This window comes from Coloeus monedula, assembly GCF_965178545.1.
Source record: "Coloeus monedula genome assembly, chromosome: 7".
Taxonomy (NCBI): Eukaryota; Metazoa; Chordata; class Aves; order Passeriformes; family Corvidae; genus Coloeus; species Coloeus monedula.
This window is the reverse complement of record NC_138787.1, coordinates 25,017,127-25,035,023: the sequence shown is the minus strand read 5'-3', so window position 1 is coordinate 25,035,023 and position 17,897 is coordinate 25,017,127. Positions and strand designations below refer to the sequence as shown.

General features: G+C 40.6%; 1 protein-coding gene across 1 annotated transcript in view; it reads right to left on the bottom strand.

Annotated features, from left to right (window-relative positions):
* The window catches only part of USP37 (ubiquitin specific peptidase 37), a 34,531-nt gene extending 16,713 nt beyond the window's left edge, over positions 1-17,818 (bottom strand). Inside the window, exons 1-15 of the mRNA XM_082285558.1 lie at positions 17,684-17,818; positions 16,636-16,843; positions 13,642-13,813; positions 12,477-12,577; positions 11,060-11,241; positions 10,633-10,707; positions 10,017-10,114; positions 7,801-7,885; positions 6,721-6,882; positions 6,109-6,240; positions 4,252-4,375; positions 3,802-4,007; positions 2,604-2,721; positions 1,305-1,384; positions 618-782 (exon numbers count right to left, since the gene is read on the bottom strand). Coding sequence (XP_082141684.1) covers positions 618-782; positions 1,305-1,384; positions 2,604-2,721; positions 3,802-4,007; positions 4,252-4,375; positions 6,109-6,240; positions 6,721-6,882; positions 7,801-7,885; positions 10,017-10,114; positions 10,633-10,707; positions 11,060-11,241; positions 12,477-12,577; positions 13,642-13,813; positions 16,636-16,791 — 1,856 coding nt within the window. The 5' untranslated portion in view covers positions 16,792-16,843; positions 17,684-17,818. The remainder of the gene's footprint in view (positions 1-617; positions 783-1,304; positions 1,385-2,603; positions 2,722-3,801; positions 4,008-4,251; positions 4,376-6,108; positions 6,241-6,720; positions 6,883-7,800; positions 7,886-10,016; positions 10,115-10,632; positions 10,708-11,059; positions 11,242-12,476; positions 12,578-13,641; positions 13,814-16,635; positions 16,844-17,683) is intronic.
* Between the last annotated feature and the right edge of the window lie 79 nt (positions 17,819-17,897).

Below are 17,897 nucleotides of genomic sequence, written 5' to 3'. Positions count from 1 at the left end.
CTACAAGAGACCAGAGGGCTTCTTGTTCCTTATTCTGCCACACGCTTCCTGTGTGACAACTGGCACATTTAATCTCTGTGTCTCAGGTCAGGCAGCTGTACAGAAATAACTGCCACAAGGAAAAGGAGAGTATTTTCAGCTTGCAAAGGGCTTAGATACTACGGTGGCACAGGAAAGACAATGAAAAATGAATGACAGCACAGGAGGTGCAAGTGGAAATTAGCAGAAAAAGACACAATGTTTTGACTTCTAAATAGAGTTAGGGTGCTCTGAAGGGAAACGTAATCTAGATTACTTCGGACTGAGAGGCCTACCTTTTAAAAATTACTAACAGAAGCATTCTTAAAAAGAATATGAAGTTATTTTCAAGGACAGTGAAGAATACTATCTTACCAAATATTCCCTAAATAATGCCCAACCATCTCTTCCTACTGCTTCTATCATGCTTCGTTTCCATACATGTTCTTATGACATTACCATTACAAACCAGCAGCACACATCCGAAGCTGCATAACTGTAATGTTTCCTTGCCCAGACATTCTCTGGAGGAGACCTGACAACTGCCTACCTTGTGGCATACATGATTAACACAGCAGGGACCAAAGTTGCACACTTACATGGCAGAATGGACGCTCCATCCCAGCGTCAGTGGCTGCCTGGTGCTTTCTGTACAGTGGGAAAGCAAGGTTAAGTATCTTGGAATAACCACCTGCTGCCCGACTTTATGGTTGAGAGACAATGCTACATTGAAGCTGTATCGTTTCAGATGAAGAATCAGGACCCTGAGAGAGATGAGAGAAGGACAAGTGTTAATCTCAAAACAGAAGTCAGAGAAAACCTATTCAAAATCCAAGTAACCCTTTTTTCCAAAGGCATGCACCTGACCAAACCAGATTATTACTTTGGGGTGGTAGGCAAATGCTGACCCATCTCTTACCTGTCAGACACAGGTAATTATGCCCCTGTCCATCACTCAACTTGTGCAATATTAAAATTCCAGAATATATTTACTGTATCGGCTTCATTCACACCCCAAAAACCCCAAGAAAAGGGGAAGGAGAAAACTCAGTCCTCCTTGTGTAGCAATAGGGAGGAAGACACAAGTACTGCTGAGAGTTTCCAAGAGCTTCTTTAGAGTGAAAGTGAAAAACAGCATGAAGATTGATTGCAGGTGCACCTCTCTCACAGCTGACCACTGTACACACTGTCCTGCTCATTTTCCCAGCTTTACTCTTCAAGGGATTTTTGCTTGCATTTTGTAACATATGCTTCCAGGAAGGAGAGGAACAGGTGTCAACACTTACCTGGGAAGCCTGTTGAACTTGTGTGTGACAACTGCAGACTTTCCATTGCACTTCTCACAGGAATACTCAATCTCCTCTGCCTGTTTAAGGGAGCAGAGAAATGATTGTGGAACAAAAGAGACATCAAACAGATGTCAACCAAAAGTACATCACATCTGTCACACAAACTCTTCAAAACAGCAGTAACCATTTAAAATTATAATCACCTTCAACTTGACCTAATAAGAGGGCATTTAATAAAAGGACAGGCAGCAGACCTTAAAATTTGACATCATATCCACTAATACAGGTGGAATTTTTCCTGCAAGTTTCCTGGAGACCAGTGAATTAGCCACCATTATGACAAATTAGCTTTCAAAGGGAGGGTACAATCTTACGAGGTTTACAGTTTTCTCTCCCACACACAAGATTTGTTTGGGGCTTTTTTCTCCCCTAATAATCTATGGTGGAGGATGGTGCCATGAAATTTTCTCCCTCTTGCTCGAATCCTCTGCTTTGTTCCTCAAAAGCTATTCTCATCTAAACTTATCAAGGATATGCTACATGAAAGTAGAGTTCTGAACAGACATAAAAAGAGGAAGCATCCCTTTCCTGAAATTATGTAACTTGCCCATCAAACATTCCTACAGCCCTTAACCTTAAATGAAGCCAAATTACAACATTACAATTTTAGGAATTCTTTAAAATTGTAAGACCTCCACCAGCTTTTAGAAGAAAAAGCACATCAATCACTCTGTTGAAAACACTACCTATACAGGGAGGAAAAAAGGAGGTTTGTCTCAAGATATGACAAAATACAACACCAATTCACACATCGTACAGCTCATTTTTAGGTTTCAGAAGCCTCACCTTGAAGCTCTACTTACAAAGTGAGCATCCACATATTACAGCTATTTATTTTCTTAAATTATTGTACCTGCATGACCTTTTTACTCCATGCTAATTAAGGCTTGTACACAAGCTGTTGAAGCATCCTAGCCCAGGAGAGGTAGCAATTCCTGAGTGATTATCCCAATCTGACATTCTCTCCTTTGTATTTGTTTATACCTCAAGTTTTTCACCACAAAATTGGGAAGTTTGCCTATTTTACATTAGTTAATTTCTGCACAGCATTTTACAATAAAAACTTCTATATGCTGTTAATGGACAAACCTCAAAAAAATGAAAAGTTAGTTATCTCTAGTTTCTGCAACCACTGTCACAGAAACTAATAATCAGCTGTACAATCAGGATTTCCATATGGTACCTATAACCCACACATGCTCCACAACGCATAAAAAACCCCCTCAAAGTACATACCCGAAAAAAGAGGTCAAGAGAATCCTGGATGGATCGGGAAGGAAGGAATTTCTTCCTTCGAGGAAGATCAATGGAGAGGTCATTAAACTGTTCTCGTTTAGTGACTGTTTCACCACACCTAAAAAAGAAACATGCTGTGCAAGTCTGATGGAAAATAAACTTGAAATTAATGAATGTTTGCATGTTTTAGGGTGAAGTGACTTTCCAGTGAACATGTATTTCTTGATCATCCTATTTTTACTCATCAAAATGGAATTGCTTGATGCTTAGGACAAAGTTGGATCTTGCAATTTCTTTTTGATGCTTTAGAAGTTGAAACATTTGTGTAAGGGTAAGAACGAAAATGCAGGAACTGCTTTGGAGAGGCAAACGATCAGGTATACAGGAAATCAAAGTGACTGCTATAGCTGAACACATCATCATTCAGTATTCTTAGGAGAAAAAAGTGAGCCTAGCCCAGCAGAAGGGCTAGAAATACTTTCAAACTGTTCTTAGAAACGAAACAGTAGAGTCCATCTAAAAAACCAAAGCCAACAAAACCCCCTAATTCTTCTTACGTTTCATTTTTCTTAGGGGGGAAAAAAAAAGACCCTACTACAGTAATTTGTCTTCCATAATTATCACCTGAATGCACTTTACTTTTAATTGCTCTATGGAACTAATTAAATACATACAAGCTAATATTCCCAAATATCTGTGTTCATGAAAACTCTGTGGAATGAAGCACTCCCATGCGGAAATCTGCCACACACACAACGAATGCCCAAACATACTGGTTTACATATTTTTCTTCAAGAATGTAGAGAGACAGAAGAAAATGCCATTTCCTGAAGTCCTTAGAAACATCAAATTAAAAACATGGCTTCCCTTTTTTAAGAGGAAACATTACTTGGCTGAAACCCCCTTTTCTCTCTATTCCCATATAATCAGTGCACAAAGAGCAAAGCACAAAGGCTTTCCATTGGACATGTAATGAAGAAAACTAGGTGGTATGAAACTGCTTAAAGAAGGCTTGCAGCAGCAGACAGTGTGGTGTGAGGTTTACAGCATTTCTAGACAAAAGAGTATTTTTCTAAATACCTAGGTTTGGATAAAACAGTTCTTAATTCTGGTCACAACCTGCAGATGAAGTCACATCAGATGGGAACACTTCCTGTCTTTTAAGGTAAGTGTGAGAAACGCTGTCAAGCACACTTACATTTTGCAAATGATAGAATGCTGAACCTCAAACTCTAAATTACTGATAACGGGACACGTATAAACTTTGGTGGCTGAGAGGTCATCAGAAGCACGTCCCGGTGAGTTATCCTCATTAGGGACTGGTTCACTCTTCCAAGTTTTGTTTAACTTTTCCATGTCTTCCTTCAGCTGATCCAGACACTGGCTCAAGAACTCATGCGCATCCTAGAAACAGGGTAAATGCAACAAAATGGCTTTGAACAATTTCATTCAGTATTTTTCAAACACAGACTGGGGAAACTATGTTTAGTTCATTGCATTCAGTAATACTGAGGCAGCTCTCCTCTAACAATCACTGCCATTCAATCAAAAGTCACTGTCAAACACAGCTGAGGCTTGACAGGTGTTCAACACAGTCCAAACACTGAACAAATTGCACATTACTGTTTCCAGACAGTATGATACTTACATTCTGCATGTACCCGGAAAATCTCTCTGCAGTAGCTGAAATGGCACTTTTCACCTTCTTGAGCAGCTCTTTCTTAACCTCAGGGCTGCAGACATCCTTTTTAGCAAGCAGATGGGCAAAACGTCTGCAGAAGTCAAGGCAATGAAACACTGGTTGGTTTTCCAGGACTTTAGAGAAACAAAACAGAACTCATGATATCTTATTTTAAGAGTTCATAAAAGCTTCTCTCCTGTGATAAGTGGTTCAGAGGTTCTGTATGAAAATATCCCATATATAATTAACCTTTTCCATTTCAAGTATTTTGAGATCTCATTTGAGGCCATCATCAAACAGCACTCAAATGAACATAAAAACCAATCCACAATCTTTTAAGGTAAAGAGAAAAGTCTTATAAAGCTCTAAAAACTTATTTCTGCTCTTTTACAATGAGAAAAAAACCTCTTAATGCTTTTTGAAAACATTTGTATTGATAGGAGAAATTATACCACACAGCACCAAAATAAGCAACACAAAATCACTAAATTCAACTTGAACGATCAGAATGGTTTCTATTTGTTTTATTTTTAAATTTCCACTCATTTTCAAGCCTTACTTCTTTCAGCAGTGAAAACATTATAACAGAAAAAAGCTGTAGCAAAAAGAGCCATGAGGAGTTCTTTGGTTCAAGCTAGTGCTTCTGTTAGCTTTACTACAAAACTTTTGAAATTAACTTTACCTGTGCCTCTCAGCTACTGTGATTTAGTTATCTTTTACAACTGCTTTACAGAATTTCATAGGACATACACACCAAATATATGCCAAGCACAAGTTTCGGTCATGCTACATAGATGGGAAGGTGATAGGAAGATGTGACATTCCAAGACACAAAAACCCCCCAGCCCAAAGACAGGGAAAACCTGTATAATCCCCTTGCATCCCAAACCCAACAACTAATACTCAGTTACCCCAAGAATCTGATCAATTTACTGCAGCTTAACAAGTTTCTGCTACTCTGCCGAATTCCAAGAACAGAGTGTGCTGTCCTAGCCCTCTACAGCTGCCCAGTGAAGCATGTTAGAAGACCACAGCACAGTTGATAAGCAATCACTGATCAACCAGAAAAACAGTCACCAGGTTAGATGATATAGCCAAACCAAGAGAAGACAAAGCAGATGCTTTGTGTATCAACTCTGACTTGTACAGGATCACACACTGCCCATTAGGTATATGGAGCACAACCTTCAGTGGTCTTTCTACAAAAATTAGAGAAAGGACATTTCAAGAGGCACATGGAACAACCTCCAATCCCAAGTAGTGTAGAAAGACTTCAAGACGACACATGAAAAACAGAAAACTACCTCAAAATATATAAAAAATGATGAAACAAAACCACAAATGGTTCTGATAATCCTGCATCTTATTTAGTGACAGGAAAGAAATGAGGTGCACAAGATAAAGTATAACAAAAATCCCAAATGACTGGATTTAGAGAAAGATAAAGTATGCAAAACTTGAACACTTTCCACAGCTACTAAACAAAAGGCATAAGCCCCCACATATCAGGTGAAGTTAGTGACCAGCTTAAACTCTATCTGGCAAAGTTTTAAAAAGAAGTTTTTCTGTATCTAACTTATGTTGCAATTTCTTACATTTTCTTATGAAGCATTTCAGTCTGCCACTAGAAATACAGTAAAAGAATGCCTGTAACTCCGTATTTTAAGTTTTAAGAGCCTATTTCTTATTTCAAAAGTAAAGCTCCAAAATTTCTTTTATTATCTATACAGGCAAATGACCCTCTACAAAGATGCTTCAGTATTACCTGAAACCAGTTTCTCAGTAATGAAGGAGAAAACAGCTTTCCCAGAAAGTGAATTTTACCTGATAAGTGCATTGAGCGGAATTTTTTTCCATGGGATACCCTGTTTGAGCAAATCATTAGCAAAAGACTGAATTGAAAACAAGGACTGTAGAATGGCATTCATATAGCAGGTGTTCCCCAAGTTTGAAAATCTGAAAAAAAAAAAAATTGAACATGTTGTGTCTAATGGTCAGTGTGCAAACCTGACAGAGTTAAGCACAGCACTACCAAGCACAGGATATTCACCCCAGCCACTCCCCACAGTTTCATACTGGAGCTGTTCCCCAGCCCTTCAGACTAAACTGAAAACTCATGGGAGGCAGCACTTATCAGGAAAACACCCATGAGTTTCTATGATCAAACTTTTAAAAAATGCATATATATATATACACATAAACACAAAGACAGAGAAATGAATCATCATTAAAGGAAATTAATTACCTGGAATTATTATGTCTCTGAAATTCCCAGGAAGTGAATTCAAGAACACATATCCTCCAAACTAGGAAAAATGTTCTCTGCCTCAGTGTTCATTAATTTCAGGATTATGCTTTTAACTAAATAATTATAACAAGAATGTGCATGTTCTTATGATCAAAGTATGCATGCTAGATAAAGAAAATTAAATTTACCCTTGCAACTGTTGTTGAGGATGGGAGGAAAGGGGCACTCGGGGTTTGTTCCATCCTGTGTAATCTTGATTAGATCTCATTTTTTTAACAGAAAGAGGGGCAGGCTGAGAAAGAAATCCTAGGCTTCTTTTGGCTGAAGAGGTCTGGCTGGATATGCTAGACCTGGAAACATAAAAGCATTAGAAGGGTATGATTTATAATGTTCTGCCTTAAAGAGCTATAGTCCATGACACTGGGATTGCAGCACTATGGAAGACAAGGACTGGTAAAACCATACAAAATAACTGTAATGTATCACAGTGGAAAAAAGGTGTGACAGAGAACACTTCTTTCCAGAGCACTTAAATACTTAGCTTGGTTAAATTTCCTTACATCCACTGGTATGCGTGCAGTGTAATCAAGTCTTTGGTCTCATAAACATTTAACAATTCTCTCTGCTGTATGATGAGAGGAAGAATGATTACACAGCACAAGACCACTGCTCCCAAGATATGCTTAAAATTCGTATCTGGGACAGAGTCTTCATTTTCAGTCTCTTTCTCTTGTAACCTAATCACTACAGACCTCAATTCCTAACATTTAAACATGGACAATGCTTCTTTTCTCTCTTGATCTTGTATCTCATCTATCTAGGGCAGAGACCAAGAGTCTAACTGCATAGCACCTGACAAAGAAGAATCCCAAGCTCAGCAGGATTTAGTATTTGCTAAAATACTGTTATTAAAATATAGAATTGCATGGCATTTATCTACTTGGGAAAAACAAAGCAAGGGTTCAGACTAAACTTCCAGAGTTTATATAGAATTTGAACCATTTAGAGTCATCCACTACAACTAAAACAGACTTGAGTGATTTCACAAAGTCCTTGTATTGAAAGCAGTAACTAGAGTTTGTAGATGTAAGCAGGGCAGTTGAAGACACACTGAAGAACTGGACTGTGCTCCAGAAGGAAGAAAAAAACCAACAAACCCCACCATGTTATGCATCTAAGCACCATGTGATCAACACACAGGAAACCGAAGAGCTTAATTCCTGTGAAACAACTGCCATTTACAGTTCATTCTAGTGAATCAGCCCTACCTGTCCAGGGTGGAACTGCCAGTGGAGTACTCTTTTGAAGAGGACCGACTACCATAAAAGGATGACGACTGCAGTGGTAAAACACCTTTAAAAGAGAAAGAAAGGCAGAACACTTTGTTTCAGATTACACAGCTATTTATACAATAAACAACTTGCCTGGACGTATTTACTCAAAAGGTTTAAAAATCCTCAAATATTGTTTTCTAGAACTGGTTGGAGACTACTAATACATATGCTTAGAAGTACTAATGTGAATATTAGTGATATGTAACTAAAGGCATGATGGAGTTTAACGTATTCAATTCAGTCTCCATCAAAGCGCAATATGAAATATTAAAAAGTCACGATCTTAACTACGTGAAAGTTAATAAATATCTACCTCTTGCTCAGAGAGACAAGACACATGTACAGAAAACCCCTGATTTCCATTGCAGTGCTCTCAAAATTCAAGGTAAATATGCAGAAGTGAAAACAGCTTCTCTTCCCACTCCCAATTCCACAGTAAATTACTATATACTTGTATATAGTAATATGATTGCTTCATTGCTATGATATCATTGTAACAGATTGTAGGAACCCAGAGTGCAGAGAATATTTCTCTGCCTGTTTTGAAGAGTTCTACCCCCCTGGACAAGTTTGTTTTTGACGCCCGTCCTTGGAGAAAATTGCCTACCCTCTGGGAAGAATTAGAATCTACACTGGTGTGAACTAGGTGATAGAATATTATGTAAGATTGTCACAGGGTGGAAAATTTAGAAGATTTGGGTTTGTTAATATAGTAAATAGATAAAAGCAAAAAACTTCAAAATGGAGGACTGTTGTTGTCCTCCACACTTTCTTCTTCTATTACTCCATATTCTGCAGTAGAAGCGGTTTGGGATGATTGGATAAAGAATTCTGCAGTTCCTGTCTACATGACTAGATGATTTCTTATACACTGGTGGAAAAGTAAAAATAATGTAAGCTTTTAGTGACCATTGGTTAATTTACCTTTAAAAGACTGTGTAAATCTTGATAACAGGGCATTCTCTGCTCTGTGCTATGTCTGGGTCACATTATATGGCTCTATTTCTCTGATAAGACTTAATAAACAACTATCTGAAAGCAGAGAAGGCTGAATGTCCATTCGTCTCACGAACTCCTGGCAAAGACTCTAAATTTCTCCCTCATCAGGGGAGGTGTAATTACGGCATGGTTAGTGTCACAGATCCTGAGACTCTAGTGTCTCAGATGGTGCCACATTAAAAAAATGCTCTCGAGTCAAAAACCCACCTATTACAGTGAATCACAGTGTAATTTAGTTTGAATAATGAATAACCATTTCCTTCTTTCCCAGCTTGAAGTTGTTTGAGCCATGTGACTTTCAGAAATGCAGATATATGAAATAAGTTTGCAATACTGTTATCAGAACTTGCAGGGATACACTCTCAGACTCTAATTTTGACTCTGAAGACAAAACCAGATTTCCATTCAGAGCTAAAAATTCACCTTACTGGCTGTTCCAGCAACACATCTGTGCCATTCAGAGCTGCACTAAAAACAGAATGCATCCACCAACATTCCCCATAGAAACAAGATCTTGAATGCATTCCTCTTTATGGAGAAAGAAGCTAAGTATTTATCCATAAAACTGAAGAACAGTGCTGCTTACTAGCTTATCTACATATAGTCAGTATTTCTGTATTGTCTATAAAGCCTTATCCCACAACAGTATCCAACAGAACTTTGGTACAAACAGGACAAAAGTCCTGGCCCCAAAGAGCTCCCCCTGTAAGCTCTGGGGAAGAGATAAGGAAGTAAAAGCAAGCAGTACACATTTTAATCACAAAAACCAGCCTACAGTTCACATGAGCATTAACAGCAAAGGAAAGTTTTAAAAATAAATAAAGTAAGCAAAAAGGAGTTTAAAGAAATCCCCTCCCAAGGGAAAGGGCAGCTTGGAATTCTTGTTGGAATTTTCAAACAAGCTGGCTCATGGGCTGGCATCAGCACCAAAGATAAAGGTCAAGGCCACACTAGAGCAGGACAGGCTTTGAAAATGAAGGAAAGTTATTTGCATCTTATGTACAGCTCTGGAGGAAGCAACAAAGTTAGTGGCATAGGGAAAGAAGATTAGGAAAAGACACCTCTGCAGCAACTTGCTAATCTAGTATCAAAGGGGTAAAATCATACTGGTCAAGGCTAGGTATCATTTGGCTTTACATCTATTCTTTTACCTGATGTCCTATTCTCCTCAGCCTGCTTCAGGTTCAACTGTTTCTCTCTGCTACTGTTCAAATACTTCCATGCTGGATCACTCAAGGCTTTATTATTCCTACAGAGAGAAGAGTGGAAGGCGGTGCAGTTATGGAAGATGTAGGATATTCCTGCTCAGTATTTACAACTTGTTTTAAAGCATTTCTCTCCTATCACCTTTAATACTTGACAACAGTAGAACTTCACTCACATATAAGTTTAACCAATTTATTTAAAACAAGCCCCCTTACAATTAAATCTGAATTCAAACACATGGAGCTGCTTCTTCCAACATCAACTCCCCTTTATCAATTTTGTTTTGAAAAGGGTCCAAGCACATATAGTACACATGCAATTCTGACTGACATAATTGACAAAAGAATGATGACACAGAATTTGCATGTGCCAGTTCATGCAAATCAACTGCTGGAGTAGTTTGTATTTCCCTTATTATCCCTGAACACACACCTCATTTCAAGCACCCAAGGCATTCACAAGCTGACTGGCCTGGTCCATGTGGCTGAGAGCATTCTTTTCAGAAAAATGTACCTTTACAAACGAACAAGGAACTTAAAATCAGAAACAATAGTTACTTACGTTGAAGAATCATTCTCTTTGGGATAATCTTCACTCATTTCTGAACCAGGGGGTTGTGTTCTTTTCCTCTTTTCACTGAAAACAGAAAAATTTGTGGTAATTCTTTCAGAAAGGTTAGTAAACAACCCTCTTCCAACTGAACAGAACTCCTCAATGCTTTCCACACATTTTGCGGCTATCTTCTGCAATCTCTGCTTTTATAACAGAGAAGCATTTGGTCTGCCCAACTCTTGAGCTGTACTTAAAGCTCTAGTGCCAGTACCAGTCAGAAGCTATAAAAGCATGTATTAACATCCTCTTAAAAGGAACAGCAAAACTAAAGGAAGATTTATGTTCCCTTCTTATATCTCTGTGTACTGAGTTCCACCTGTAGCTCTATAAAGAGCTGAGTTTTAACAGTATCACAGTAAGAAGAAAACCCTCCTACCGATTCTCCAACAAGCCTGTCCTGTGAGGGCCTGATGATGCAGGAGATGCCGAAATGTTCACCCTGTTGCTCGGTGGTCCAGCTCCAGCAGAATTCTTAACAGAGCCTCTCGCTGGGGTACCCAGCACCTTGCGAAATGTATTTTCCTCCTTACTCTCCACTGCCACTCTTTTGGGAGGAGTCTGCAAAACCCAAGTGGAGGGGGTCAGGGAGAAAACCCAGGAGTGAAAAAACAGGGCGATCTTTAGTCTTATCTATCATTTCCACCACTTTTTTACTTGCTACAATAGAGCATCCAGAAGCAGAGAGATGCTACTTGTAACAGATTCAGAGTTTAAACACTAATTAGACACATGTAAAGTTTTGACTGAATCATACAAGTCATCAACACAAAACTCTACTGCAGTAACCACTTTCCCTTTTCACTTTCCAATGCTAAGTCCCCATTGACATTAAGTTTTTCTAAATCTCCTTTACAAGCTTTGATATTAAAAAACCCAAGGCATGATTTCTAACTATCCCCAGATCAATCCTGGGTGGTATTACAATTAAAAATATTAAAAAGCTGTATTAAAACCTGCATAATTAAAACAGTGCCCTGACAGCTTAGGGTCAAGCAAGCCTCACATGTAATGCAACGGAAAGAGGTAACAATTGGTCAACTAAGGAATGTTGGTCAATTTTAGACTTGAAAACTGTACATGTCTAATCTCACCACTGCATACACAGCCTCGAGTTTTTACTGTGAGATTGTCTTTAAGTAATTGGTAGAATTTGTTTTGGGACAACATCAGAAATAGTCTCCCTCAGGGCAGTAATACAAGTACATTCACAGAGATAAAGTAAATTAAAGCCAGTAGATACACCATGAAATCTGGGGAGAAAAAGAAGAACGAAAGTATTTTGAAAGAAAACAACTTCTGGGAAAAAGTCCGTGAAATTTACACAAAAATGTGAGCAGAATGCTACAAATTCAGTAACTTTATTCTGATACAAACCTGGATCAGCTGCTTTTTGATGCACACATTTGGCTGAAGTCTGCTAAACTCATTAAGACCTACACTAACACATGGTCACACACATGTAAGGTGTTCAGCATAAAACAAAGGGAGATGCAGAGCTATGAGAGAAGCAAGTCTCAATCATGTACTTTCCTTCTACTTCTTTGCCTAAAAGCTCATATGTGAAGTCTGACTTCCATAGCCAGACACTGATCTTTCTTATTCATACAGAAGATATCTCCTCACAAGATACAACATTGCCAACCACCCCGTACACATCTATTCCAAGCTCTCTAGATTACAAACACTTTGGGTGTACAGTATTTAGAGTGCTATTACAACATACAATAGGAGAACGAGAGGAAGAAAGGAATAGAATAAAATTAGAGAGGAAAATTTGTAACAATTAAACAAACCTGGTTCTCTATATAAGAGAATTGCCTGTTAGCTTCCTTCTGTGTGGTCCTGCTGCCCAGCACACCTCCAAAGCTGCCAGATCCTTGTGAGGGTTTCCCAGCTGACAGGAAAAATACACAATATTTGATTTGATTGTCATTTAACTGATTGGGATTTTTATTTGCAAAATGTTTATCTGGAGCTGATTTTGGAAAGGGCATGCTAGATTTCTTGCCAACAGACTACAATATTCTGAGTGCACAGACGTAAGTTTATGGATATCCCTCTTACTGGTCATTTAGTCACTTGGCAGCAAACTTCCTATCCTTAAAAAGAACAAAATAAAATAAGTAAAATGAAAAATGAAGAGACTCTGCATGGGTATCAGACAATCTTTCAAATACCAATACACAACATAAACAAATCCTGTATGTTAATCTCTGATTATTGTTCATGAGAAAGGTATAAAACAAAAAAATGGGGTTTGAGGCCAGAAAGAAGCATTTACAGAAATACAAAGAAAGCCAGGAACAGAAGGAGGACAAAATGTGCTGAAGATGTGTGATGGTTTTGGCTGGAACAGAGTTAATTTTCTTCACAGTAGGGGCCACGGGGCTACATTTTGGATTTGTGCTGGAAATAGTGTTGACAACAAAGATGTTATAGCTATTGCTGAGCAGTGCTCACAAAGAGTCAAGGCCTTTTCTGCTGCTCACGTCACTCCTGAGGAAGCAGGGGGTGCACAGAAAGCTGGGAGGGGACACAGCCAGGACAGCTGAGCACAGGGATATCCCACACCATGCAGCATCACACTCAGTGTATAAAGCTGGGGAAGAAGTAAGGGTGGTACAGTGATAGTGTTTGTCTTCTCAAGTCACCATTACACATGGCAGAGTCCTGCTTTCCTGGACATGGCTGAACACCTGCCTGCCCATGGGGAGTGGTGAATGAATTCCTTGTTTGCTTTGCTTGTGTGCACAGCTCTTGCTTTACTTACTAAACTGTCTTTGTCTCTACCCACAAGTTTCCTCATTTTCACTTTTCTCACTGTCTTCCCAACCCAGAGTGAGTGAGCAGATGGTTAGGGCTTAGCTGTTGTTGGATATGGTTAAACCATGATAAGATGGAAGAAAACACAACACCTCTCCATAATGTTATAACATGATTTACAACAATTGCACTTACCAGTGTGAACCCTGTCTTGATGGACTGCATCCAAATACATCCGCATTTCATTTGCATCCTTAAATGGTACCTTATCAATTGTCAGGAAGCTGGTATCCTTTAGTGTTAGCATCAGGCAGCACAGTTTTCTGCCATTTGGTCGTAAGGTCACAGTTTTAATGTTATGGCTTAGCTGAAAACAAGAAAGCGACTATAAACATAAATCCAACTTTAAAAGGCCAAAATACTTACAAATTCAAACGAAGTATTTCAAATAGACAGGACAAGAGAGACTTCCACCAAAGTACTTCTTGCTCCACTTCAAGGAAACATTAAACCTCATGGAATTAATACAATCTGTGACCTCAGCATTTGACAACTGAAAGGACAGTATCACTACTGCTCAACAGTCTCTAGAGTCCTGGATAAGCTTTCTGAAACTTGCTTTCCTACTGAGTATGACATTTCTAAATGTAAAGGAATAACAACTTTAAGAAGTGCCATTTAGTAAAAACTTCCACATCAAGTTTGAAATACAATTTAAGATGGGGAAACTTCCAAATATTAAATACAAACTTCTCACTTCACAATTTGCTCCCAGAGAAGATGGATTTGAAATGGCTTAAAAAAATCTGCTGAGGGAGCAAGTCAGTAGGAAACAAGCTTAGTCTGTATGCAACATCGTAACAATTAAGTGGTGTCAAAACTTTCAGGGTTATGGGTGAGCACAATAATAATTTTAGTAAGAAGTTGTGCTCCCTAATGATGCAGCTGCTACTTTATTATAACCTCACTTAATTGTTACTTCATTCTAAGTCACCTACAAAAACTGGCTGCTGGGTAAAGGTTCTACTATTCATGAAGGTTGAGGGTAGCTCAGAAAGACTGGGAGAGTAAAAGACTCCATGTGCACCAACGAGATTTCTTTTTTCCCATTAAGATCTCTAGCTTCTTGGAAAACCAACCCAGACACAACAGCAGCTTGTAAGAGGGGCTGGAAAACCACCTCAATCAGAAACTAAGGGTTTGTTTTAATGGGAACATTACACTCCTGAAACACTTCGTGCTCAATCCTTGTGTTTTGGGGATTGTTTTTTTTTGGTGGGCTGTTGGGATTTTTTTTTTTTAATATAAGATAAAAATAGCTTCAAATGCCTAAGAATTGAATAATAGGCTCCAAGTTTTTCATCCTCTCTTAAAACACTAAGCCCAGTGCAAAGGGATTACAGTTACTTCACCATCTCAGTGCAAAACAACCCGTATCAACTCAAAATGCTGTCAGGAGAAGACTCCACCCATACTCTTCATGCACCTGTTATGACGCAGTCAGTGTCACAAAGTTTTGCTAAGTGCAGGGAAACAAAGTATTTCTCTTAATACATATCTAGCATCTAGGACAACTTGGTGAAAGCTCTGAAACATCACTAAAACATATCATCTGACAGAAGAAATTTGATGACACACCGGTCACTGTAGAAAGAAATACAATCCTGCATCCATCCAAATCTTCCATTACAGAAAAGCAAAAAAAGGCAGGGAAATCACTCACAGTCCTCTCAGGGCAGCTTGTCAAAAAAAACAGGGAATGCTACTTCTAAAGCAAGATCATCAGGAATCTGTCACACCTGAAGTGGCATGCTGACAGCCTGGGGCTGGCTCACACAGACTACACTCCAGCACAAGCCTTCTCCTCTTCCTTTGCTGCAGTCCCAGCTGCATGGTGGTTTATCAACCCCTCTACTAGAGCCTGCATTCAGTCCTTTCCCCAGACCTGTGAAAACCCTCCACTGAGCTCACAAAGAGATCTGACAAGTGCCAGAGACAGCAGACATGAGAGGCTAGGAACAAAACCTGCCCCTTTAGGCCATGGTTAGCTGTTCTGTAGGCTCATCCTCCCCGTGGAACCTCCCTTCGAGTTGCTGTCACACCACATCACTCACCCAGGCAGAAAGGAGTGTGTGAGAACAAGCACCCAGGGAATGCACGAGGGGAAGACAAGACTGCTCTCCTGAGGAGCAACATGGTCCAATGGTGGATTAAACCAAACCTGCAGCCACAGCATCACACATGAAAAGGGAGAGATTCTTTTCAAGTCTACAGTAACACAGGTGGGAACAATCCACAGCTAATGATTTCCTCACAGCCTTGATTTCAAGGCAACACCAGCTGCCAGATTCTTTGCTGAGACTTTTCAGCATATTAGGCAGCAAAAACCTAATCTTTCAAAAAGAAAGTGAACTTTTTTTCATAGCATCTTCACACAGAAGTAAATGGCTCAGAGAACAGACTGGTGAATGTTACTGGTGGAAAACAAGTAGCATCAAAAAGCAGAAAACAACATATAGATCAGTTTAGGCTGTTGCAAAGTTGCTAAATAGGATTTTTTTTCTTCCAACCGCTTGTGTCCTTTACATACTTTTAAAACAGATATGTATTTCTTACAGAAAAAGCACTCTGCTTTTGATTTGGGGCATTTTTCACAAAAGTTAGGAAGCCTGACCTGAAAACAACTATAGAAAAAGAAAAATTTTGGCTGAATATTTCAAGAGAATCTGCATTTAAAACCTAAAACTGTAACAACTAATGTTCAGCAAAGTCTTGCAAAAGGCTACAGGTGTGTTAACACCACTACACTTCAACTGGGAAAACAGCGGGTACAAAGTGGTCAGGATCTTCACCTCTAGAGAATGCAAATGTGCCAGTAACAGAAAAGTTACAGCTTCCAAAAATCCAAAACATGAGCCACGATGCTCTATACTTCTGTAACTTTTCTCTGCTTTTTCGGCTCTTCCCGTTAAGTGGTATCTCAATGCCAACGTTGGTAGATCCTTAAATAATACATGTAAATAATTTACTGCACAGTTATACAAAGGGATTAGTGTTCAGGAAACGAGGAACAAGAAACAGTGATAGAGAGAAGTCTGCAGGATACTCAATAGCCTTGAAGATGACAGCTGTTCACAAGAGAGCACAATCCATGCACTGTTAAAACAAAAGCCTTAATGTCTGGCATACCTGAAATGTCGTTGGAATTCCTCCAACATTGTAGTGAACTACTAGACTCACTTTGTTGTCCTTCTCCACAATTTCAAAGCTCCCTTCTTTCCATTTTGTAATCCCAGTCTGCATGCTGCGCATCCGGACAGGTCCGTGCACCTTTAACAGAGCCATGCTTTCTCACAGAAAAGAGCTAACACGAGTAAGTGTGTTCCACCTTAAAAACCTGTTAAAAAGGAGAAATGTATAACTTGGCAGGCCAAATGATGGCTAAAGGAAGATGGAAGCATGCCTTGAACTTTCCACAGACGTTTGGTAGAACCGTTTCACTGTTTCTAAACACAGTGAAGAAGAGGTGGAGAGAAGTGAAGAACACTTAAGATCAATAAAATCTCTCCCAGTATGAGCAGCAGTGCACCGACTCCTTACTGCTGAAAGGTGAGCAGACACAATTCCAGACACAGAAATCCTCAAAACCCCTTAACCTCAACGGATTTAAGGAAAAAAAAAAAAAAAAAAAGGTGCCGGAGAAAAGCCGGAGCCGGTATGAGATGAGAACCAAAGTTTTGGAGGAAGCCTAAGACAGAAAACGAGCTCGTCTTTGACCGCGCGGGACTCGCGGTCACCAGGCAGGGCCGGGCCAGGGGTCTCCGGCTTCCCTCGCTGCCCTCCGCCCGGGAAAGCCACGGGCCCGGGGGTGAGACACACAGCCCCACAGGTTCCGGAAAGCACGGCAAAGCGTATTCCCGACAAAAACCAAAAGAAATGAATGGAGCAGCCCCTGCGCGCAGCCCGGGAAGCGCTGCCGGGGAGGTTCCCCCAGGCATCCCGCGCTCAAGCCGCCGCCACCGCCGCTCCCAGCCCGGCCTGGCGACGGTCCCGCTCTTCCCGGGTCTGGCCCCGCTCCCTTCCCGCCGCCCACCCATACAGGGACACGGAGAGCACGGGGAGCGCCGCCCGCCCCGGACCGGGCCGGGCCGCTCTGAGGGGAGGCGGCTGCCGCGCGGCGGGAGGGGCACGCGGCCGGCGGGAGTGGGGAGGAGGCAGCGGCGGCGACCCCCGGTACCTGCGTTCCGGCGCGTTCCGGCGCGTCCCGCGGGGCCCGGGGTGAGGCCGGGGGTGGGCGGGGGAAGGGGGCGGCAGCGGATGGCGGGAACCGGCCACAGCAGCGCGAGACGGCGCGCGACGCGCGCCCGCTCACGTCAGCGCGGCGGCGCCTTCCCGGCGCGCCCCGCGTGCGCCCGCTCCGCGCGCAGGCGCCGGCGCCGGACCGGCCCCAC